The 26780-nt window shown below is 40.6% G+C and overlaps 1 protein-coding gene across 10 annotated transcripts in view; it reads left to right on the top strand.

Moving 5' to 3' along the window:
* clcn2b (chloride channel, voltage-sensitive 2b) overlaps nucleotides 1–26780 on the top strand; it is a 184915-nt gene that overhangs the window by 59625 nt on the left and 98510 nt on the right. For 6 of the 10 annotated variants that reach the window (XM_030396116.1, XM_030396167.1, XM_030396143.1 and 3 more), the window contains exons 3-4: nucleotides 13020–13070; nucleotides 25726–25857. In XM_030396116.1, the coding sequence (XP_030251976.1) occupies nucleotides 13020–13070; nucleotides 25726–25857 (183 nt within the window). Of the gene's footprint in view, nucleotides 1–13019; nucleotides 13071–24024; nucleotides 24132–25725; nucleotides 25858–26780 lie in introns of those variants that run through there. The other 4 variants (XM_030396161.1, XM_030396146.1, XM_030396134.1 and 1 more) reach the window with 2 other exon arrangements.

Genomic DNA, 26780 nt, shown 5'->3' with positions numbered 1-26780 from the left:
ACTGCTGGGGACGGCTGGGTCAGGTCACCTGTCTTCAGTGGTGGAAGTGCTCAGACTTTTAAGTAGAGATACTGTGAGGTAGATGCACTCAAAGAATTAAAGCTAAAAATACATATTCCAAATAAAAATAGCTGTGTGACATCACTAGATTACTAATGCTGATACATCTATGTGTAAGTGCTTAATAGACAGTGACGTAGTTTAGTCTGCTTGTTCCCAACCAAGGGGTTAGGCCTCGTTTAAAGGTTCACAAATCAAATCTGAGGAGACGTGAGAAAATTAATGGGGCAGTAGACAAAGAAAAAATAATATTTTGGACTTGTGCCAGATGGTTCATTACACAAAACCATCTGGATAAGTTCAGATAAAAACTGTTTGGAAAGGGGCAACCATGCAAAGTACTTGGCAGGAGATTGGCTTACCTTCTACTATTGGCCAGCTTCAACCAATCAAATCAACCGTAGGAGAGTGCCGAGCCCATTGGTATATTAAACTCCTAATAACATCTAACATTTTAATCCGTGAAGTAGCTAAAGCTTTCAAATAAATTGTTATTTCCTACTGCATTGTAGAGGAATCAAAATCAAGTGTACCCCCACCACTGTCAGTCCACTCTGCCCCATTAGTGCCAGGGAAAGTTGGAATTATCACGTTTTATAATTTGTTTTATTTAAGAGTTGTTTTAGTAAATCACTTGTGTATATTAGGGGTTTGAATAGTTTCCCTGGCTTCTCATACATACAGGGGGTAAAGCATAAAAAGGGAAACTGGCAACTTAAAGCTGCAACGCCGAATGGGTTTGCATGCCTGCAACGCCACCATTTGGAGAACATAAACTGGAAAACAAGTGCCACAAGGATGAACAGACGGTGTTTTCACTGACTGTTGGCTGTTCAACCAGCCAGTGTAGTCCTTTGGGTGGGCTTGTTATTGTGCCTGCTGGCCAGCAGGCTGCAGCATTGGGCTTCACAGCAGCACATTCAGAGGGATGCTGTCCAGTCATTAGAAGAGTGTGAGTAGAAATAAGACGGGCACCTCAGAAAGGCAGTGTGTTCCTGGCAGTTGTCTCTTTATACTGTTGTGTGTGTGTGTGTGTGTGTGTGTGTGTGTGTGTGTGTGTGTGTGTGTGTGCTGTCAGGTGTGTAATCTCTGGATGTCAGGGAGCATCTCCTCAGCCTTAGTCAGCCTGCCTCTTCATGGTGCATCAACTGGACACACAAATCTTTTTAAATTTTCCCCATCCAGTATTTTTTTTTACATTTCACATTGTCATGTGGATATCAGGGTGAGGTTAACCTTAATATCATATCCTTATGTAGCCACCAAAGTAATCTCATTGTAATTGGTCATCACAGGTGAAACAATTGAATTTCCTCTGTGTGTGTTATCGTGCTCTAAATGTTGATGGCGTAAAGATACTGCATCTTTGAGACTGACCATTTTAAATTGAATCCCTGCAGCAGACAGGGTTAAAAGGTAGAGATTACACAAGCAGTGTGATTACATTACTGTGCGTGTGTGTGTGTGTGTGCGCGCGAGCGCGCGCGTGCGCGCTCGCCTTCAGAGTAACAAATTCTGTTAAAAGAGCTCAGCCATGAGAACGGACATGAAATATTCAGCTGACAAGAGGAACTTTACCCAACACGCACACTCTCTCACACACACACACACGCGCACACACACACGCACACACACAGTGCTGCAGTAGAAGGTAACTCGGTGGTGCACCAATTCAAATCCCAGTCAAGCTTTATTCATCAACACATGACTTGGCGATCTGATGATCTGATGCCAAAGCAAGTTTACATCAGTCGAGTTGCCTCTTTTTTCCCGTTCTTTTTCCTTTTCTTCTTTTTTCATTAATTTGTTGGAAAGTTAAAGATAATTCTCTAGTCTTATAACAAAATGAAAAGACAGAAAAAAATGAACATCATGGAATATCTTTCTATCTCTCCACCTCAATCTCTCTTTCTTTCTGTGTGTGTATGTGTATGTAGGTGGGGGTGTGTGTGTGTCCCTTCTGTGATGCTGGGCGCCCATGACATCAGCAGTGAGGGTGAATGACAGCAGCCTCAAGCCTGATTCTATACGCACGCATGCGCGCACACATGCACACATGAATAGCACACACACACACACACACACACACACACAGTGTAAGAAGCGGCTGTGTCCAAGAGGTGATGAAATATCCACAGCTGTCTTCCTTCTTTCGTCCCCCCTTCTGTCTCCCTCAGTCCACCTGCACCACTATGCCATTTAATTGGTTCCGACACACACACACACACACACACACACACACACACACACACACACACACACACACACACCATTTTGCTTCAACAGGTGTGATGTCAGCAGGAGCTCAGCATGGCGCTGCATGTTGCTATGGTGACCGGCGGGCGCCTAGCGACCAACAGTTGCTCACATGCTCTTATCATCTTTCCTTTATTTCTTTTTCCTCTCCTCTCCTCTCCTGTCCTCTCCTCGTCTCCTCACCACTTCTTTATTTTCATTTCCTCATTTTAACCATTCCTTCTCGGGGTGATTCATCTACTACATTGATGAATCGATTTATATTCCTACGATCCAACTACATCAATCTGTGCTCGGCAAGTTGGCCTTCCAGACGACATATATCGATTAAAAATCGTTTGAAATGGTAAAGAATCAATTTATCGATACTAGGTAATTGCACATTGGATTTAAGCACGGCAAACTTATTTTTATATTATTTTTAGCACTTTTAACGATAAAGACACGTTTAACGTTACTCGAATCAGTCTGCCTGTCTGTGACGTCATCAGCACGTGCCGGCAGCAGCGCGAATCTCAGAACGACAACAAAACGCAGCATGGCGGGTGGCAGAGGAGACGGCGAGCAGGAAATTTTCAAGCAACCATTTCGGTCCAGTGTGTGGAAACACTTTGGCTTTTGTAAAGATGGTGATGTTCAATTAAGTCGCTCGCTGTTTGTAGAATATGTACAAGCCAAGTAAAAAACCCCAGCAACACGACTAATCTCTCCAACCAAGGCACCTACTAAGGCACCATGGGATTTCACACAACGCCGAACGTCCAGGCACCTCTTGCAGCGTTACCGCTGCAGCAGCGCAAGGTAACGTCAGCAGGAGTAGCAGGTACACCTACTGTTAATTAAACCTGAAGAAATGTTGGTTGCACTTACTGTACTCTATTGAAAATGAGAGCAGAAAAAGTTAACCTCCTGGTTGCACTTCATTCCAATAAAAGGTTAATACATTTGCCATTAATTGTTGTTTACTTGTTTATATCCACAATTAATTTAAACCTGATTCCCTTACAAGAAACAACAGGTATATAGGAAACTTTACCTGCACTGTTCAGTATCCAGGTATTTATTTCATGGTCACACTGGTTAATTTTTGGCTAAAAAGTTACTGAATTGATTTCAAGTCACTGAATCGCATTGGATCGTATCGTTCTAAATGAACCAATCATCCTTGAATTGTACATGAGCACAAACGCACACTGACCCATATGCATCCTCTAATACTCGTTAACGAATTAAACCTTCCATGTTGCCATTATGTGCACACCGGTTATGTGCTGTTTCCAGGCTGCGACTTCCTTCTGACGTCTTTTGACAGCAGTTTAGAAAAGATTGGCAAAACGAATTTGGAATTTAAATGTATAATCACCTTTTATTGAAGACTAAAAACAACACCACCAAATGGATATCCCAATACATTTCACCTCCTGAGTAAACAAGAATGATAAATAATACACCAGCAATTTAAAAAAAAAAAACTGCAGAAAAAGGTAGAATTGATAATGAGAAGAATAATTAAAGAGGAGGACAAAAAGATTGATGAGTGACAACAGTGACATTGACTTTAAAAGGCAGCTAAAGAGAAAGAAGAGTAAGTCAGTCAGTCTCAGTTGTAAGGTGTTGTGTTTCAGGTGATGGCTGACAGTTAAAAACATTAACTCCTGTCCGTGCTGTCTGCCTCTTCATCAATCGTCATACTGGTCACACGCACACACACACACACACACACACACACACACACACACACACACACACTGCTTGTTTTATAATTTTCCATAGACTGAAATACGGTGTTGCCTGCTGCATGTCTTTATGAGGACCAAGTGTGTGCTATGAGTTTTTATGCAGTAATAACTTTTCAACGTATTCACACATGTATTGTGTTACACAGAGTTCCGACCTGCTCAAGGCACAAACCAAACTGCTTTACGAAGATTAAAGCGGCACAAATCTATATTTTTTTATTAACAATAAATCAAATAAATGTTTTGCTCATACAGACAACCCCACGGAGAGTTATCGCTCATCTCTGCAGTTGAAAGGAAAGTTGTACTATTTATCTGGCAGACCAGATAAATAAAGACCAGACTAAAGTTATATTTTCTTATTTTTTTATGAAGCCAGACATGTTGCACTGTTTCTATTGGGTTTGAGAGTAGGCTATGTGTAGGGCTGCATCCAAAGATTATTTAGACTATTAGTTAAACCCAGTGTGGTTTGTCGCACCTCTCTCTTGTTGCCATCTGGGGCTATTGTATTTGGCATAAAATTCCTAAAAGGTGAAATGGTGTTTACTGTTTGGATCCATTGCTGGTGTTGCCCAGGTCAAACTGATCCAGCAAAGAATGGTAGGAGGAGCAAAATGGAAGGATGTTTGAGAGGCACAGAGTAAACATTATCAGACTTCAGGCTTCAGCTGTAGGAAATGTTTGGTCCAATTAGCATAGCACTTTACAGACCGCACCAGGAATTAATGGTGTTGTCACAGGCTTATTTGCGACTAAGGACAGAGTTTACGCACTATTACTGTAGAGGCTGGACCCACTGAAGTAGTTCAAATGCAGGCATAAGTTACAGCTTAAATTCTCTGTAAAATTGCAGTTGATATAGAGCCTCATTATAGAAGATTGGATAGCTTGAGGAATTTGTCAGACATGATTGGATCCCTTTGAAAGTATACAAACTGGCATCAGCATAAAATTATAAGGCTAGGAAATCTGGTAACTTCTCTTCTTCACTGGTAAGTTGACATTGGGCACTATTGTTATAGTGCTGGCATTAAGTATATTGGGTTAGATAGCTTTCCACTTACCAACTACAACTTCATCAGCCAGATAATATTATAGAATTTAATGATATGACCATGTATTGTAGTTGATAGTTTTACCTCTCTACTGTATGTAACTGTTAATTTTCGCTAGCTGTAAATGACGGTTATACCGGTTATCACCAAATCATAATGCTTTTTCATACTTAACATACACTACCAGTCAAAAGTTTGGACACACCTTCTCTTTCAATGTTTTTTCTTCATTTTCATGACTATTTACATTGTAGATTCTCACTGAATGCATCCAAACTATGAATGAACACATATGGAATTATGTAGTAAACAAAAAAGTGTGAAATAACTCTTTATGTTTCATATTTTAGATTCCTTAATGTAGCCACCCTTTGCTTTGTTGACAGCGCTGCAAACCCTTGGCCTTCTCTCAATGAGCTTCATGATGTAGTCACCTGAAATGGTTTTCACTTCACAGGTGTTGTCTGGTTGCTGGCGTTATCTCTTTTTTTTTTATTGCTGTTAGCGTCTTCACTTTTGATTGGTGTTCAATGCCAATCAGGCACACAAACATCCACACAGCTTTAGTATCAAAGTGATGAGTTTTAATAAATCATTTAAAGCGCCTAATTTATAAGAGACCATACATATAGCATGTCGAAGCAGGCCAATGATCTATAAAACGTGGTGAATTCTTCAAATGATTTGTTTATTTCAGCCATATGTCCCAAAATATTCCATGTACAAGTAAAACAATCAGCAAATCTTCAAATTCAAGCAGCTGCGACCAGTTAATGGAGACATATTACGCTAATTTTCAGCTTTATAATTATATTCCAGAAACACCTGTTTTCTGATAGTGTCCAGTGCATAGCACCGTATTCCCCATCTGTCTGAAACTTTCTGCTTTTTCTCCCGTCTCTTTTGGGTCCGAACACCCAGTCTTCTCTGAATGGCCAGTTCACACACACTTGACCCACGAAAGAACAGCTGTGCTAAATCCATTCATACATGCCAAACTAGCTGCATTTATTATGCATATGTGTGACATGGTGACGCAGTGTGATGTAAGACAGTCACAAAATTAAAAGAAGGACCACTGACAAGGTGCTGTTGGTGCAGACTTTGACTTTTTTCACTTTTCAGCATGCATAAGAACCTATATAACGCTATGAAGGACAAGAAAAATGAATATAATGGCAAAGTAGGCCTCCGTTAATGGTTAGCATTTTGCTTTGTAAATTACTTCATAAAATATGATTGTCAAGATTGTAGGGCTGCAACTAACGATTATTTTGGTTGTCGACTAATCTATCGATTATTTTATCGATTAGTCACCATTAGTCACGATTATTTTGGCAGCATCTGTTTCGACTTTACCTCATATTCTCAGAGCAATTAAAAACCCATGAAACATGCATTTGAAAACATATTTTGAAACACAACTGGATTTTTAATATGTCAATTGAACTAATTAATACTAATTATTAGTTTTTTTATTGATTACATATCTTACAAATGAATTATTATTATATTATAAATCATTGCATTATGTGGAGGTTTACTATTACTGTTACTGATATTGTTGCTGTCAGACAGAAACCTCTTAATTGCAAATTTGAGTTATTTTTTCAGAACCGATTTTATTGGCCACCCTTCACACTGTACAAATTATTAACCAATGAGTGTATTCAAGGAGCTTGTCTCCAGCCAGCCTCTTGTCTGATGACACATAGGGGAGCACAACCACACTTGTGGTCGTTCAAGATCTGTTGCATTTTTAATAACTATGAATATTAATAAATGTCTTTTTGGTTGCACACTAATGGATGAATAAAAAAAAAAAAATTCTCATTCCATGTAATTTAGTGAACTTGTGTATTATTGTGTTTTTTTCATATTTTCTTCTTATGGCGAATTGAAATGCTTAAATTATGGCTGTGATCAACGTAATGTACCAGAGCGTGATTGGAGTATGGTTTATGACACACTTCACTTCAGCATGGACTGCATTTACCAGTGAATGGGCAACATTAACCTGCCAAATGATTGAAGAACAAACACACATGCTTTTTCTTTTTGAAAATATGTATGTGAGCCGTGTGTGTGTGTGTGTGTGTGTGTGTGTGTGTGTGTGCGTGTGTGGCACCACGCTGACGCACTGTGGGGGTGTTCAGACGTCATTCACATTTAGCTCCCAGCCAAGTCCAGGAAGTAACACAACCAACACACCTATACACACTGCTGCTTGTGTGGTTTGGTTGATGGAGTGTGTGTGTCTGTGTGTGAGCAGGAGCGAGACAGGGAGAAAGAGTGAGGGAACTTTCACTTTAATATATCAAGTAACCAAGGAGACTTGGCGTGCTGATCAATATTTGATTCAGTGCCATTTGGGGCAGTGTGTGTGTGTGTGTGTGTGTGATGGACTTCTGTTGTCCATTGCTTTTACTATAGAGGTTGTGGCGCTGGTCCAATATGTGTGTCAGCAGAGAGAGTGCTCACCAGCCAGTGTTACCTTACATTGATTTTGTCATCTCAGGTACAGCAAGTTGAGCCAAGATGGCACCCATAACAACATTAGCTGGAAGAATTAAGATGATGACATCATAGTTGATATCCATACACCTGTCCCAGGGTGCCAGTTGTTAAATTAGGGTCTGTGTGGTTATTCCGACATACAGCCAGAGAGGAAACACAGACATTCAATTCCAACATTTTCACTGTGTGAAACTGGCTTCAGACAGCTGAAGGATGGCTCTGACAGACACCATCATTCACCCTATTACAAGACACTGTACTCTACCATCAAAATGATTTTGAAGTTTTTTTTAAGTATGCTGAAATATTATCGGCATATTTAGAAACTTCACAGCATGCGTTGTTTTGAGATTCACAATTCTACAGAAATGCCCTGTTTAGTGTAGTTTGAACAAAACACATATGAACACAACCATGACGTATCATCCACACAGCAGAGTGTTTCTTTTTACTTTCACGAAAATGAAAATAATGTGAACCATGATGAAGGGTGACGTACGTAGTCCCCAACATCTCTACACTTATAATTGAGTTAGTTGGGAGCAGTCTCACACATTGCCTCTACAAGCTCAAATTATTGAACTCAGTAAATTCTCAAAACTCACAACATGACTTCAAATGAATTATTCAAGCCGAGTTGAATTTACTCTGAAAGGTAACAGGGTAGTAATGTTTATGTAACGGGTAATGTTTTTTAATCTCAAATGAGTGGTTCAAAGTGGGTGGGGCTTAGCTGGATAAAAAGGTGATGTATTGGAAATTAGCATTGAAAGTGGAAATTGAATATAGTCCTGCTTAATTAAATAAAGACTGTTCCCTGTGAATCTGAAATTTAAAAACAATTAAATAAAATCCACAATTTCCCATGGACAAAATAACTAAACGTTGAATCCAAAAATGATGACATAAATGATTAAGTTCCAATGGATTAATCAATTGAAAATGACTGTCAGCTCCAGCTTTTGTTCAGACAGGAAAAAATCCTCTGGCAAGAGCAAAAGCTGCAGTCACTTCGCTATTTGCAATCTGGACTGTAGTCACAGGCTGTGTTATTTATGAGCCGTATTTGTATGAAAACCGTTTGATACTAACACTGGTCAGCAAAGCATAACCCAACACAAAGGGACAGAGGATGATGTTGTAATAAACTCTGCATTTTCTTCTTTGTCATCGTTCAAAACAGATCAAAAGTATGCAGCAGTAAGTCCCAGTTACAAAACTTGGCTAAATGGCACACTGATGGGTGGAGCGTCTCTTTTTCTGCACAGAGAGAGTGTAGATTGACTCAAGGATACATTATTCTGGGTACATTATTCAGTTTCCATGATGACAGTTTCACGTCACCTCTTCTCTGGACACACACTTGTCTCCTCTCGGCAGGCAGGAGAGAACTGGCAGGCTGACTTTTCCAGCAGTGATACTGTCACTGAGGGACTCACAGGGTTGCCAAAGTCATCAAGTTTCTAAATCCGCGGGGAGCACTTCTAAAGAGTAATGTTGCACCCAGTTTGAGTTTCTCTCCACCTAATGGAGAGCAGACGGTAGAGGTTGAAGAACAGACGAGAATGGGGGGAATTGAAGAGGAATTGGCTGGGTCATTCTTCCAGCGATATAAAAGTGGTAAAGACATGGAGGGAACTAAAATACAGTTACCATCAAAGTTTACGTCCTATGCAAGTTGAGTGGTAAGTGGCAATTAAATAATGCAGACCTATTTAAATACACATTTTTTTAATGAGAAGGATCATTGCCCAAGGCCACATTAATAGTTCTGTTCAGGGAACAGGGATCAAACTGCAACTGTTCACACATTTCTGGTCAACACTGTGTCGTGGTGTGTAGATGCAGTAAGAGTAGGGTTAGGGTTACTTAATAATTAACTGGAGTTTGTGGTAAATTCATCCTGAGGTACTAATACATATGTATTAATCAATAACTTGTATGAGTTGTTGACAGGCCGTGCAGGTTAATAGTCCCAGTTACAAAACTTGGCTAAAGTTAATAAAGTTAAATGAATGCCATTGTTGAGTTGTATGTGTTTGGACTGTGGTATCAGCATGTGGACTTTTGTAGCCGGCTCCTCTCCTTTTTAAAATCGATGGTGATTAAACACAGAAGGCTGTGGTGAAGTCAGCGTCCTACTTTCTCGGTTAATTTGCAGCTTTTTTAATAATTCTGTAGTTCGATCTTTCATGCTCTCCGGTTTCAAGTTCCTGCTGTTTTATCTTCTTTCCATCCCTCCTTCCGTTCCCCTCCTCCTCCCCCCTTCCTTCCATCTACTATACATATTCTAATATGTCCTCCTTTACTTTCCCTTTCCCCCCATATTTCCTCCTTTTCCTCCATCCTCTGATCCTGTATTTCGTCTCTTCCTTATCATCTGTCTCCTCCATGTTCGATCGCTTCATCAACTTTCATCTCTAAATTCTCGAAATGTCTTACTCCTAACTCTTCTCCTATTTTCTCTTTTTTCCTCTCCTTCCTCCCCCACTGCAGTCTTCTCTTCCTTTTCCTCTCCTTCCGTACTTACCACTCGGCTCTCTTCACTTTCCTCTCTGTCTGCAATCCATCACTTCCTCCACCCCCTCTTTTCCACTGGGTACAATCTGAAGTGTGTGTGTGTGTGTGTGTGTGTGTGTGTGTGTGTGTGTGTGTTGGTGTAACCCTCTCTCTCTCTCTCCTCCTCACTCTTCATCCATCTGAGCCCCATGTTCTGAGTTATTGCTCTCTAATCATCAGTGAGCCCCGGGCCAATCCACAGGAGTTGCAAACGGATGTTTTACATACTTTGCAGGTGTGTATTCAAACTTTAATGTGAGCCCAAAAACTTCTTTATCTTTTCATCATCCTCTTGAAAAACTCATTTGGAGGGAAAAAAAAGAAGAAAAAAACCCAAACAAATGGGACCACATTTTGATGTTCCTGTTATTTTTTGACTATATTAGTGTGTTTAATATGCAGACGTATTAGCCTGTCCTTAGTGGACTTTTCTCATCCAGTTTTGGCTGACTGATGACATTTAATATACTGATCAATAGTGCACTGGCAGGCTGTTGGAAGACCTCAGCCTGAAATGACTTCCATTTGAATTTTGATTAGGTTACAAATCATCATGACATGTTTCAGGAGCTATTCTTATTGTAAATGACATTCTTAACTTGGAAGAAAGTGCAACATATTTTAGAATAAAACCTTATAACTTGACCAGACACCTTCTCCTTTAGTTGCTGTTGCTACGACAGTCTGTCGCTTTTTATTCTCGCATCCGAGGTAATTAAGATAATAATATATAATATAATATAATATAATATAAGGTAATTATATTATATATAATTTGATATATACGCACAGCCTTTCCTACAGAATCAGACTTTGATTGTGGCGGTGGTTGTCAGGCTGGGGCGCCATAGAGCATGCACACTTGAGACTTCCGCCGACTGTGTCGGCTAACTTCTGGTTTAGCGCCGAGCTAACTTGGATGGGGATAAAATGTAAACAGGGGGTTTCTAGTATCTCCAAACTTTATTGGACTGAATTGCCCAAATTCTGACAGTAAAACGAGTCCTTTTCTGCAGGGTTGTGAGGCTTTTATTATTGTTTTACAGACGCATCTTTCACAATGTTAGCTTGTGGGAAAAAGGCCCCAGTGCAGCACATGATGATGTAATTGCATGGCTTGGCCATGACAAAAACTGTCTTCAAGGCCTGGCGCTCTCCCTCTTCTTCGTTGGTTTTACCGGCGGACTAAAAATCACACTGCCATCCACTGTGTCAGAGTACATAATATCATGCTATTCAATGACTGATGCGCTATCTTGAGTGAGTGAGAACGGGACGCACAGCTCCTAAAATAGAAAATCAATATGTGGTGCCCAAAGTTGATATTGTGGCAGACCACCACAAATGAATGAGTGTGTGGGAATCACTGACATAATAGACATATAGAAATTGAGGATGAGAATAAACTGATGAGTGTGTAATGTAAGACTATGTAATGTGAGTTTGGCTGGACTTGTTGGAGTGTAAACATCCCTCAAGCCAAGTAAGGAGTAGGACATTGCTGCTAATGTCTCAGTCCAGCAGCGGGTTGCACTGGCTATGTGTCAGTAATCTCGTAAACTCTAATTTACGCAAACCTAGTTTACACACTAACATTTTCAGAGTTACATCAACTGAAATAGTTCCAATTAAATCCCATATTTTATATTATATTTACATGCTTCATATTTTTTCATACTGTCCGGTACTCCAGCACCGTATTCCCATCGGTCTGAAACGCTCTGTTTAAGCTCCTGTCTCTTTAAGGCCCCTCTCTAATACCCAGTCTGATCTGATTGGTCAGCTCACACGACTGACCCAGGGTTAGGGTTAAGCTGAATCAAATTTTATGACCAAACTAGCCATGAGGCATAAATTATGCAAATGTATGTGGCATGGTGACATAGTGTGATGTCATGAAGACTACTGACGTGGTGTTTCAGGAACTTCAGGAGCAGGGTTTTTCTTTTTCTGTTGAAGTGAGGGGCTTCTTTTACCTGCATAAGAACCTATATAAAACAATGAAGGAGAGGGAAAAACAAAAAGCGTAATAGGTATCTTAATGTATCCTGTTTTGAATGTGATATGTTGTGTAGTTTATGTGTCATCCTTGCACATGCAAGCAAGATTATTGCATTATTTTTTACCTTTTCAGCCTGTTATGCTGAAAAGGTAAAAAATAATGTGTGTTCCAGTCAAATTTTTCCTTTTTTTACATGCTGAATATTGTTGTTTATAGAGCTTCATTCACACTGTTTCAACTTGTCGTGAATTCCAATTTTGAAAAAGGCCTGCTGTGTCTCGCTGCTGTTGCTGAGCTGTGATTCGACAATCAATGTGCTCGGGTGCTGTTTAATAGGAAAAAAAAATCATTAAATTAATCAGTTATTACCTACGCATATTTTATAAACTGCCTGTCTTTTAGTTCCTCTTCTATATTTCTGACATTTTCACCCTCTTTCCACCCTCTTCTTCTCATCAAAACTCTTCCAACACTTCCAATCGTTCTCTGTCGGAGGGTTTGCGCCCTCCCATCACTCTTTTGTCCCCCTCTCTCCTCCACTGCTCATTCATTTGTCCTGCTGCTGAGTTTGCACAGGACTGGCATCAATCACAAACTAATGATGTTGTATAGAAAAATGGATAAAGAGAGAGATTATTCTTTTCCTTTTTACAGCAAAGGAAACAAAACCTGTTTAAAATGAAGGATGGGATTGTCCATGAAATGAACACACACACACACACACACACACACACGCACACACCACACACACACACACACACACACACACACACAGGTTAGGACACTGTTAGTGTTTAACTATTATTATGTGGTCTATTTGTCCTCCAGGGTTAGGGTACCCGTATGTTCTGGACGCCCCAGCCCACGACTTTATCTCTGGTAAACAAGCAGAAATACGTCGATATCATTCCCAGTCTGCCCCTTAACTACCAACTAAAGACGATCCTTGTACTTAACTCTGCTACCGCTAATACTGCTGCTTCACTGGCACATCATTAATCTTTAATAAGTGGCCAGTAAGTGTTGCTTCAACTTTATTAGGCGCTTGAGAACGACATATTAATGCTGCCATCAATTAAAAAAAATCCCATGGTTGGTGTCCGCAGATTCCAACCAGGTGTGTGTGTGTGGGCATGTGTGTGTGGGTGTGTGTGGGTGCGGGTGTGTGTGCGTGAGGGCAAAGCAGGAGGAACATTAAAAGCACAAGCTGAGGTCTGAGGATCCTGCAGTTTGCAAAGTGGTGCCTGCAAACACACACACATGCCCACACATACTGTACACACGCACACTCACCTTGTGGCTCCATATTAATCAATAGCCAACATGAAAAATATCTCATAAAAAAAATATCTGTGGACATATTATTCCCATTCCGCTGTGTGTCTGCGCGCCAAAAAAGACTAACTCTCTCAGCTCGGCCTTATTAAAGCTAGCCTCGAGCCCTAATGGAAAGTAATAAAGAGCTGTGAATGTCTTAGTTTAGCTGTGTGTTTAGTGTGTGTGTGTGTGTGCGTGTTCGTGTTTGAGTGAGTGTGAGCCAGATAGAGGAGATGAATGGTTCTGATTAGTCGGTGCAAGCTGCAGACAAGCATGGTGATCAATGTCTCCCCTCTCTTTGCTGCAAGAGAACAGACAAATGTGCCATGGCCGCACACACACACACACACACACACACACACACACACACACACACACACACATGCGCACATACGTACATACTGTATGTGGATTTTTTTTATCAATTGTGTAAGGTGTGTGTTTCAGTGTGTGGGTTGCTTTTTTTTTTTCATTGAGCATTTGCCATCAACTTCTAATATTTTTGTTTCCCCCAAGATTGATGGCGTGTATGCCTCATTTCTACGCTTCCATATGCATGAATGCAGAAATACGCACTCCGCATGTAACCTTATGTACACTATATTTATGTATATACTGTATGTATGTGTATGATGCTGTCAGTTTAAAGAATAGTCAATGTATGTGCAATAGAAGTGCTCTGAAATTGGTTACGCCAGGATATAAAAGTGTAAATCAGTGCACTTGCATGTCTGCAGAGGACTGCAGAACGGAAGTGCTGACTCTGCAACAGCAGAGATGGGTGGTTGGAGGGATGGGTGAGGGGGGGTGTGGGTGGACGAAATAAAGAGAAAAAGAGAGAGAGAGAGAATGAGAAATGAAGGGATGCAGAGCAGAAATGGAAGTATGATTTAAAGGAGATGGAGGTGGAAATCTTCACGTGGGAGTGGAGCAGGAGGAGAGGAAAGTAAAGTGAGAGGAGGGAGTAAAAGAAATAAAAGAAAGAGATAAAGGGGGAGTTGATGGCAGAGGTCTGGGGATTGGATGGATAAAATCAATTGAGATGGAATGAGAGAGAAAGAGAGAAGCAGTGCAGAGAGCCAGCAGCAGGTCCCTTGGCTTTTGGCTCACCAGGCTTTCATCCAGGAAATGAAATGACTTACCTCTCCCCTGTGTGATTGGGCTAAACACACACACGCACACACTCACACTTGCACGCACACACACATATATATATAAATGTACAAGCACTTGCACAAAAATGAAGGGAGAGAAATCCATTTTTCCCCAACGCATTCAAAACCATGTGCACACAGACTTACTCACCCACACTTACGTTGATGGGCTGTTATTGTCATCGTCAGGGCCACCATCTGCCTTTCTTGACTCTGCATGTCCGCGTCTCCATTGTGTGTGTGTGTGTGTGTGTGTGTGTGTGTGTGTGTGTGTGTGTGGCCACTGGAGAAATCATGCCGCTGCTTTCTCAGTCACATCGTCCCAGCCTCAGTGTTGGTGCAGAACTAATTTTGTTCGTCATCATTGCCCTCATCACAAGTATTTTAATGTTGCTCAACTGAGAATCATAAAACAGAAGATTCTTTCAAGCCGCTCAGTCAACACGTGTCTTAGCCCATAGAAGCTTATTTCAAATACAGACTGTCCAAAAAGTCTCACATCAAATATGATTAAAAAATCGTAAATTTTATTTAACTTTCTACATGATTTTTATGTGAAAGAAATGGCCCAGATGATATCAACGTATATATTTTATTTGCATATATGTGTACATAGTACATGGACTTGTTTTTCTATAGCGCTTTTCCAGTCTTGCTTTACAACACTAGTCACATTCACACACACACACTCAAGCACTGAATGCAAGGTGCCAACAATTTGGGGTTGAGTGTCTTGCTTAAGGATACTTTTTGCAGCCAGTGGAGCCAGGGGGGTCGAATCAGCAATATCCCGATTACTGGATGGACCCACTCCACCTCCCTAGTTGCAGCTGCCTTGTTTGTGTACATATACATATATGTCAGCAAATAACACATTCGCTGAGGCAGCAGCATATTTTGTCCAACAAGCAATGAGGATATTGATTTTCAGCTGCATATTTCCTACCAAACACATATCATGGTCAGAATTTATTCCTTTTATCTAAAAAATATAATAATGTTAACCAAAATTTAGATGCCTGATTTGTAAACCTGCTATTGAATGCTGATATCAATATAGGTATTGGCGTAGTTTGGGTCCCACAGTGGCCCAGGGTTCGAATCTGTCCCTGTTTTCCTAAGCCAAGAAAAGGCCAAAAAAATGGCCCTTTTTATGCTCTAAATCCCCAGAACCTTCAAAATCTTATGACCTACTGGCTCATTCTATTAATAGACTATGGGTGACGAACTACATTACTGTTCTTCCTTATATACCCAACGAAATGAAGACTTCAGCCTTGCAGAAGACACCTCGCTGAAAAAAGGAGAATTATCGTGTCCTCAGGTTGGAGGTATGAAAGGGAAGGTTTCACACGGTGTCATACCTTACATCGGTTTTAATAGGTGTTCAGTTTGGGATACTCCAACATCCTATTTCAACGGAAATTCGTCACATTCAAAGAAAAGAATATGTCATTTCATTGGGTCGTTTTAAAGGGGAACTCTTTGTTGAGTGTTTCGGGAGAAAAAAGTTGTACAGAGCCTTTTCGTGTCTTCAGAAGGACCAGTGTGAGCTGAGAGAGCTGCCCCTGTAGCCTGCTCCTCATCTCTGCTCAAGGCTAAAGGCTTAAGGTTACATTAGTTACAACTCAAATCTGCTGAACTGTTTGCAGTCAAGGTGGTTGCGGGAAGTGTAGGCGGCAGGTTTTGATAGCATCTCTTACCTTTCAAATCTAGAGCATTAGCAACCTCCCCTGCCTCTACGGACCAGCCTCCCCTGAAGGTGATTCCTGTCGGTTCCTGCATTAGCTTAAGCAGATAAAGTAACTCAATTAAGTCACAGTCTCAGAAACCAGGAGTGAGGTTCATCTGAGTTGATCAAAAAGTAAAAAAAATTGTCAGAAAAAGTTCAGTGCTCAGACTATGAGTTATAAAGTGAGATATGGTAGTGAGACTGCTCTAGGCAATAAAGCAGTAGCAGAATAAGTCCGTTACATTCTGATCTATTAGCTTTCACTAGCCAGTATGCAGCGGTGAAGCGGAGAAGCAGAGGTAGGATCAATTAACACTTGTGGTCCACACTGTGATGTAAGTATCTAATTCAGTGGATGTCGTATCAGGACAAAGAACTCTGTGGCTTTCATAGGATATTGCAAGTCTTTGTGTTACAAGGAGGGTATTTCTTACACTGAAGGCAGTGAGCTCTGACATCTTCTTTAAGCGGTGAAGTCTATCTATTATACATGATTTAAATATACACTATTCTCATTCCAGATTGCCTTACAAATCTTTTTCCGATAAGTTAAACCTGATGTGCCTGATGAAAGAGCATTATAGTAGTACTGGCAGCAGGGGGTATGAGACACAGAAGCTTCCTACATAAGCTTAACTTCATGAGCGGAATCTAAAGTCAAATATGTTTCAAAAAAATATATAGAATAAAAAATAGACAAAAATGTGACGGACCTGAGCCTTAAACGTTGAGCAGATTAACATCCCTTCTCCCCAAAAGCAAAACAGAAACCTTTTGGTTCCTGGAACAATCATTGCTATATAACATTTATATTAACTATTATATTAAGTCCACTTGATGATATTTGATGCATTTCTCCTCCTTCCATCCTGCATTGACTTAAATGCAGCATAAGATCCACTTGAGTGTGTGGGTTTGAGTGTTTGAGAAAAGTTAAACATACATCTCACACTCTTCAGAAGCGATTTAAGAGGGATGCTCAGGCTGTTTTTGGATAATAAAGTTGGTGATTGTGTCGGCCTGTTTGTGTGTATGTGTGTGTGCGTGTGTGTGTGTGTGTGTGGATGTGGATGTGTGCCTGTGTGTTTACACCATTACACCTCATTAAGCAGACATTGTACTGCAGCCATAAGACAGGTCTTGCGGCCGCTGTTGCTCGACGAGCAAACGCGTTGATTGAGTACGAGGCGAAGGCGCTTTGCCTGCTCGCCCGGGACCGCCGTCGCTACATTACATTTACATAAACATCACCGCCTTTTACATCTCATTAGCATAGAGAACACATCAACAAGAAGGAAGGAACGGAGGAGGGGTAGATGGATGGATTAACAAATGGAAGAATGGGGAGAAAGGAGGGGAAAGCAAAAAGAGGAGCTACAGTTATAGTGCACTGAGGGAATGACGATAGATGTATTAAGTACCAGAGGAAACATTTACAGATGCAGTGTTGGTTTTATTACTCCAACAATGTTTCCTCTCTGTCTTTAGAGACCAATTTGTCTTGTTAGTTGTTGCCTTTTTCTTCTTGTGCTTAAATCCATTCTCTCCTGTGCCGCATTTGTCTGTTCTCTTTATATTCAACTGCACAAGCTGCTCAGTTCCAAATTCAGTTCATCTAATTTGGAATCACAACGATCAGTTCATTCACAGGGCGATTCACAGAGCTTTCGTGTTTGTATCAACTTTAGTCAATTTTGATAAGCAAGTTGACCAATCGCAAACCATCTTGAAAGTGCTGATCCTGGAGTCAGTTGAGGGCCAGCATCCTGGCATTCATGCGGGACTCCAACACTCTTGAAGAGCAGGTATACCCCCACATAGCAATGGCACTCCCAGATCCATGGAGGCCCAACCTCTCAACCCACAGGACTCAAAGGATCCGCCATCAACGCTCAGGTGCCAGAAACCAAAGGACTCACCCAGTGGTCGCTATGCCCCTTCAGCCTGAAGGGAACCAATTTGTCACTACCACAGTCAGTTCATCTAAAGTATGTTGACCACATCCTTTTAATTCCTTAGATATCTCATTCCTTTAGCTCACTATTCAAGCAAGTGAAGAACTAACCAAATGAGACGTATGCAGTTAAAACCCTACTGAATGTTATCTTCCACATATTACTTTCTTCAGAGCAGCAAAAACAATCCGAGTCTCTAAACAATGTGTACAGTGTTCTGAGCTTTAAGTTGACATCAGTTTATACATTGTAATTATAGACTTCAAGAGTGAACTTCATCCAGTGCAGATTTTTATGGCCGTGAAAAACACTGCTTGTGTGTGTATAGTCAGAAAGTGAATCCCATAGTGGGTCTTAAAAAAGTAATTTAAGTGATTTAAATATATTGACACAACGCACCAACCATCAACCTTCAGAAACCTTTCACTTATCCCCTTGTTCTGTACAGTTCACACAGTACATGCTGTGCCGTGTCATAAAGACTATCTCGGCCCTGCCTCTCTTTTTTAATATTGGTGTTTAAAAGGCAGAAGAAAGAGCTGAATGGTCAGATTTGCTTATCTATATGAATTCTACTCTAATTAACACGGTGGTTTCAAACACAGCCAGGCATTTCTAATTGAATCACTCCCTAACGCATGAAGCCACATAATGAATGTGGGAGCACATACACACTAAACGGGGAAAGGCCTCATTGGCATGACTGTGCAAAATTGAGGCATTAATGGCAGGCTCTTTTACCCTTTACACCCATATATAGCTGTCACCTTGCATAACAAATAAGTAGGTGATTTGAATAATTGGGGTTTATGTGAGAGCGGCAGCAGAGAATCTGCACCGGTAGTGATTTGCGTGCGTGTCTGTTTGTGTGTGTGTGTTCACTGCTTCCCTCCCATCCTATATTTCAGCATTAAATTTCTGACGTGGGGGTTTTCTCATTCTGTTCTTTGTTTTAAAAATGTTAGATTTCTCAGCTGTACCTCTGAGGTGATTGCTATGGAGCAGTTTGACTCATTACCAGAGGCCCTGTCCCTGCTGTGACATGTCAAAATGTCTTTCTTGAAAAAGGTCTATTCTTACTACAAATTAAGTCAAATTTGTTGGAATATAATCTTCTAAGCAGCATGTGTCAGGAGAAGAATTTTCATCAACATCCAGCAGTCAAACTAGCAGGGTTGTCACAATTCTCAAAATTCAAAGTCATTTACATTTGTTCTAAATTCTTTTTTAAAAAAAGAAAAAGAGACTACATCCTGTGAAATATGAAACAAGAAACAACACTTGTTTCATTCAATCATTTCCATAAAGAATGGAACAACAGTCACTTATTACCCCAAGTTGAACAAACTTATAAGAAAAAGAAGAGTCACTGGAGGGCAAAGGTTGACTGTAACAGACCGTCCTGTGTTTACTAGCGTTTCTGTATTTGAGGTAGTCTGTCCTGTTGGAGTCACTGTAACAACTAAATAGAATGTTGATGATGCAACACTCAGCTGCAACTGTATTCACTGAGCTGACTACACCGACCGTGAGAGCAGCGCGTAATTGGTGCTTCATTGAGATTTTGGTGGTAGAACTCGAAAGCTCCATTTTTGAAATAAAAAGGAAATCATGACAGCCCTAAGAATACAGTACAATTGTGATCCATTAGACATATTTTAGCAATAATGTTCAGCTTTGGCTGCTGTCAAGAAACACATACGATAAACCACCATGGAGCCTAGCCCCAGTTTGTGCCTGTTACGTATTTCCATTATATTTCAGTCAAAGAGTAAAGCAATCCGTTTTTAATCAAATAAACCAACAAATTAATTCATAAAAACAACCAGAGCAAGAGGGCGGGACACTCGGCATGACATGTTTCAGGAACTTTTTGAGGAAAACCTACCGGACAGGCCAAGCAGCTACACAGCAGCTTCAGGGTTTCAAATACATTTTAGTGCTTTTACATTTATATTTAACATTAATTTGTTTCACAGAATGTTATTTTACTGGATTAAGTGCTGAAAAACTACTCACTGAGTAGACAGTTGTGTAGTAGGCCTTAGATTTAGAAATTATTTGTTTCATGAGAAAGAGGGTTATATGAAAGATTGTTGCATCATTATTATGGTTGACCTTGTGCTCATTCACACTAATACAGGCCGCAATGACTCTCTTATAAGGAGAATTTCGTTGTTTCCTTGACAAGAAGGGGAGAATAAATAACAACAAAAACAATCGTTATCAGTTATCAGCCAGTATCCAGGCTGGCAGAGAGCAGTTTCCAGAATCCTCAAAGAAAACAATTTCTGCTACACAATAAAAAAGATATTTAATGTCTCTTGCAAGTAGCCCAACTTTATCTCTAATTTTAGTGTTTTTGCCCCTTTTAAATATTTATCAGCATTAAATATCAAATTTGACCCCGAAAATAGTCTTTAAAATTGTTTTTGCCAACCAAAATAAACACAACAACATGTGCACACATTCACACAGTTTAACGCCTGGCCAAGGCAATAGATGTGCTGTGTATCCAAGGCAACCTAAATTAGTCTCAGCAGGTGTGTGGGCATTATGTCTCTTGCTGAGGAGAGGGTGAGCAGGCGGGCGACCAAGAATGAGAAGAACGGAGAGAGCGAGGAGAGAGAGGTGAGGGTGCAAAGAAAGAAGCAAGTGTGTAAAGGAGGAGTGGAGGGCACCAGATAAGGCCTGTGAGGGAGAGGAGAAGATGAGAGGTAAAGTCAGAGGTTGAATGTGATTAGCAGGAAGCAGCGGCAGAAAAAGGAGGAGAGAGGGAGCGAGGGATGATTGGATCAGAGAGGGGAGGGATGAAAGGGGGAGAGTGGTGCAGAGGGTGAGTCAGAAGGCAATGAGAGTGATTGGGAACTAGCATGCTGCTTATTGCATGCCACGAAGAATAAAGTCAGCAACCAGTCTGCTGTGTGTGTGTGTGTGTGTGTGTGTGTGTGTGTGTGTGTGTGTGTGTGTGTGTGTGTGTGTGTGTGTGTGTGTGTGTGTGTGTGTGTGTGTGAATGCACTGCAGAAAAAGCTATTAAGCAATAACGGCACAGACAGAGCTAACTACGTTACATGCTCCTAGACACACACACACACACACAGAGACCATGTTTAGCAGTACAAAAAAGAGGTCTGCACACATGCATGCTCTCGGACACAAACACACACAATAACACTCATTTACATTGACTAGTGTCTGGATGACAGAAGGGGTCCAAGAACACAGACGGGCCGTGGGTGAGATGACGCACAAGCACACACACACACACACACAAAAACACACACACCCACACACACAAAAAAATCTAAATATACACATGTACAAATTCTGTTTCTCAGAATTGTCACATAACTGTCTGTGGAGCTATAGAAAGCAAAGGCGAATCAATGTTGATGCGCTCATGGATGTGTCTGTCTTTGCCAGCATGTGTGTTAGACGGCTCCTGAAGGTGTTGATTGGAGAATGTGTGCGTGTCGGCGTGGAAGTGTGTGTATCTGCATTGTTCTTTCTAACCCTGCAGCAGTTGTCAGTCACCTCCTGCCCTCTCTCTGTCACTCAATCAGAGGTGTCAGTCTGGTCTTGACTTTGAAAATGTTTTAGTTTTTATGTTTAAGGGATGATTTTGGTTCCAAAATGTGTTTTTTAAAGGAGACATATTTGCTCTTTTTCAAGTTCATAATTTTGTTTTCGATTTACTACCAGGATAGTTATACATGCTTTAGTGCTTAAAAAACAGATCAGTTTTCTCGTACTGTACAGTGCTGCAGGACTGTATTCCCCCTCTGTCAGAAATGCTCTGTTTTAGCTCTCTGTAAGCCCCTGCCACCTGAATACCCAGTCTGCTCTGATTGGTCAGCTCACAAATGCCTGACCTAGCAGTGCTACCAACAGAGCAGCTGTGCTGAATTAATTCTCAGGTCCCAAATTAGCTGCTAAGCATAAGTTATACAAATGTGTGACATGGTAACATAGTGTGATGTCACAAAGTCACAGATTTATAGGAAACACTACACGTTTCAGGCACTTCAGGAGCAGGTTTTTTTAAGGTAAGGTACGGGAGAGGAGCTTTTGTTTGTGCAGACATTGACCTTTTTAATGTTAAAGACCGTTTGCATCCACAAGAACCTACGTCTATAACACACCGAAGGAAAGAAGACACTTTGTTGCCTTTTAGTTGTGGTCTGTGTTATGGTTGAACAAACTATTTTTTTTTTTATACTGCAAGACGTTTTTTTATCACACTTCAGGGGACTTATCATAGTTATGAATGGTCTCAATTCAGTACTGATTGGCCTACATGGCCTTTTTACATGGCCTCTAGATCTTTTTTTCATGGAGGAGTGCTGAGGATACATTGAGAGGGTCTCAGCCTGAGAAAGAAGCTGCTCTGTAGACTGGTGGTATGGCACAAAACAAAGTTTTCTTCAGAATCAGCAAAAATTGAGAGATCCTGTAATGCTTTCTTGTTTCGTTTTTTTCCCTTTCCTTCGCTGTGTCATATAGGTATGTATGTAAAAGGTCTTGAACGTTAAAAGAGCTTAAAGTCCACACCAACAGGAGCTCCTCTCTCCCACAGAAAAGCCTGCTCCTGAAGTGCCTGAAATGCCCCGCCAGTAGTCCCATCTTTAATTGCATAACTCTGTGCCATCACACTGCATCAACATGTCAAATATTTAGCACAGCTGCTCTGTTGCTGTTAGCGCCGCTGGCTCAGGTGCTTCAGCACTGAACAGAATGAGAAATCTCATGTATTTTGTAAGAACCTGAAAAATTTGGATTTTATGATATGTCTTGATTTAGTCACATGAACTGAAAGGTAACTCATTAACCATCATGACATTACCGGATACTTGCTCAATTATTGTAAGTCTGATTGAAGTATGTTCCCTCTCTGTTTGAGATTCTCTGTTTCAGCTCATGTCATGTTAAAGTGCTCTCCCAATTACCCAGTCCATTTTGACTGGTCAGCTCACACATGCTTTATCTAGCTAAACCCACCATGTCTCTGTTCAACTCAGTTGTGTTTTCAGCCTCCAATTAGCTTCACTACAAAGGTGCAGTGTCGATCCTACAGTGGCTATTGTCAAGGTGTTGTTGTCATAGAGATCAGATGCACTTGCAGCATTTTTTCTCTCAGCACACAAATGCTTCCATCTCTGCGAGCACTTTTCCGCCCCAAAAAAACACTGTGTGGACACAGCCCTATAGAAACAAGATTCCTAAAAAGCACCTGGGATAGCGGGTATAAACATAATCATGTTGTACTGACTAAAGAAAAAACTTTGGATGGAGGGTATTCTTGATAACTGGAAATAAATAGTATTGAGAAAAGTGTTACATAAACATTGGTTCTTTATGCTGGAAATTAGAGGAGAAACAGGGTGCAAGAAACAAAAAGAGTGTGTGTGTGTGTGTGTGTGTGTGTGTGTGTGTGTGTGTGTGTGTGTGTGTGTGTGTGTGTGTGTGTGTGTGTGTGTGTGTGTGTGTGTGTGTGTGTGTGTGTCATTAGTGTGAGGGGCACCCCGCTGACTTCCCTGCAGAGGAGAGAAGGGAAACGAGGACAGGCCTGGAAGAAGGGAGGAGAGGAAAGAAATCTGGTGTGAACAAGAGGCTTTATAAATGAGTGTGTGTGTGTGTGTGTGTGTGTGTGTGCGCACATCTTAATGAGTCACCATCAAACTAATGTTTTGTTCCAGTGATTAGTCACAATTAGTAACTGTGTATGCATGTCTCGCACTGTGTTAAACAATATATTAGCCAAGAGCTTGCTGTTGCTTGCAGGTGAGTATAGCAGATTTGATTGTGCTTCTAAACTGTTCGTTTCGAGTGAGTATATGTGCATGTTTTGTGTTTTGCTTCGCAGTTCCTCCATTTGCTTTGGCTTTTGTGTTGTGCATTTGATATACGATGATCGCTGTAGTCTGTTTTGTCCGCTTCCTCTTGCCCCACTACAATGTATGTAATATATTCTTAACACAAGGTGACAACAGTCTGTCAGTGTCTGTCATAATGAAAGTGTTTTGTCATAACCTCTGCATACAGTAGTCCATCCGTCAAAGCTGGTCCTAGGTCATATAACGGTCGTCATCAAAGGTCGCAGCTTTCCATCCTGGCTTTCATCAAACAATATGAAAATCTGCTTGACTTTTTGCTAATGCAACTGATATTTGGATAGATAGCAAAGAAAATGCATTTCCTTCAAGAGGCAAGTTGTAGAATATGGCTATATTTTCAGTTTAACACAGGAAATGTACTAATAAGCCATAATAAATGGATTATGTTTGTGCTGCAACCTTGAAAATGTCAATAAAGAATACAATTATAGCATCATGTGTCCTTAGTAACATTGCTCCAATTACTCTGAATAGTCCACATTTTACATTCTATTGAAGATATGATTTTAATAAATGTAATAAACATTGATTAAACCAATTGACAGTGTGACACCTGGTCAAATAAAACAACCAAAAAATGCAATAATTGCATAGATACATACAACTAGAGGTAAGTGAAGAATATGTTTGTTTGTCATCTTTTTTGTAGTATTTTAGTCAAGTAACCTTGTAACTAATTTTATGAAACCACAACCTCTCCGAAAGGAATTTGCTTCAAAGCGTTCAGGTCCCATAATTGCTATAATTTCTTTGAAATGTGTATGGTACCATTCTGAGAAAGGACAGTAGACTGTGGCACAAATGCATTGCCCATTTAATTGGTACACTTTCAATAAATTCTCACTATTACCCGCTCTATCATTCAGCTGACACATCTGGTCAGCTGAACATAAAAAAATGTCCCACATGTCTGTGGGCAATTACTACATTAAAGGAAATTTCACTGAAAAATATCACTCAAATACCAGTCTGACGTTTTTTTGTAATTGGTATCAAACGAAGTTCTTTCAATGAACCTTCCAGGAAATTATTAGAAAATGAATAACCGTAAAATAAAACACACACACTGACAAATGTTGTCAGCGTCTATGTGTATGCTCTTTAGATCTAGATCGATGTCTCCGTTTATTCATGCATCACGCATCAGACACTGCGGATTACATTTTTGGAGAAAATGTAGATTTAACCATTTTCCTATTTGCCTTGACTTACCTGTGGGGAGTTACTGCTTCTTCTCACCCAAACGAAGTCAAACAGTATTTGAGATTGAGTGGGTTACTTGGCAGACAACATGTTTAACATCATTTTTTCAAAAAGCTTTTGGATGAGGACAGAGCAGATGCTATTGGCCAGTGTTAGCAAGATTGGTTAATGCATTTAATGCATATTCCAAAGCCCAGTGCCACTTACTAGGGGATGAAGTTTTGATGTGTGCTTGTAGTTCCTAACATGTTATGTTTGTGTTCCTGCCATCTCTGTAGTCTGCACGGTTCGCTGTCAGAAGTTCCTGATCTCGCGGGTCGGGGAGGACTGGATCTTCCTCATCCTGCTGGGACTCCTCATGGCCCTGGTCAGCTGGGTGGTGGACTTCTGCATCGCCATCTGTCTACAAGGTGAGGGAGGGAGCGGAGTATTGGATTATTTTCATACCTACAGGTTGGGGCATGAAGAGTGTCAACAAACATGGAGCAGGCAAAGACAGGTAATGTCAGGGGTAAAGGATAAATTGTTAGAAACAAGGGAGGAGGTGGGATTTATGATATGATGCACAGCTGGGATGGATCCAGATAGGGAGGAAAGGATTAAAGGTTGGCATTAGGAAGGGAGAGAAACATATATGGGGCATCTTACGCTTTAAGAGGAAATGGGTTTCTTAAAAAAATGCTTTGCAGATAATGTAATAAAACCAGCAAAGAAAAACAATAAAGGCATAGATACACTTAATATTTAACAATTTTAGTCACATGTACACCATACAGCTTACCCACAATATGTGGAAAGGTGAGGGTAATGGGTTGTATTATGTTTGGCCCCAATGGTGAATGGTGGGAACATGCAGTAAAGGCATTTGTCTTTAACAGGACAAGTCGTATGTATTATACATGAAATGCGTTTCTCCAAATGCTCCTAAAGTATATAGTCTGAACAATGGAAAAAGGTTTTTCACCTTCCGCCCTTAATAATTTAAGTATTTTAAGAGACACTTCATCACTTCCTCACTCATGAATGGGCACAAAATACCATCTTGTGAACTGTGGCGAAGCGGGTTAGGGTTTGGGTTCTTAAAGGACTGCATTTCACCCTCAGTCCATCAGTTGAATACGTCTGCCCTACTGGGTTAGTGACAGTTCTTGACATCTGATGTGAGTAGAATTAAGTGGCTGCAGCTTTCTCTTAATTATTTAGTTTACCTGAGGATACTCAAAACTCTGTTAATGGCTTTATCAAGACATCTGTGTAACATTGTTTATGTTAAATTTAATGGGGTATTTACAGATGATCTAGTCTAGGAGCTTGTAAATAGAGAAAGACTGGA

The sequence above is a fragment of the Sparus aurata genome, chromosome 2 (genome assembly GCF_900880675.1).
Source record: "Sparus aurata chromosome 2, fSpaAur1.1, whole genome shotgun sequence".
NCBI classification, from domain to species: domain Eukaryota; kingdom Metazoa; phylum Chordata; class Actinopteri; order Spariformes; family Sparidae; genus Sparus; species Sparus aurata.
Note: the sequence above shows the minus strand (reverse complement) of the source record. Positions and strands in the feature narration are given on the sequence as shown.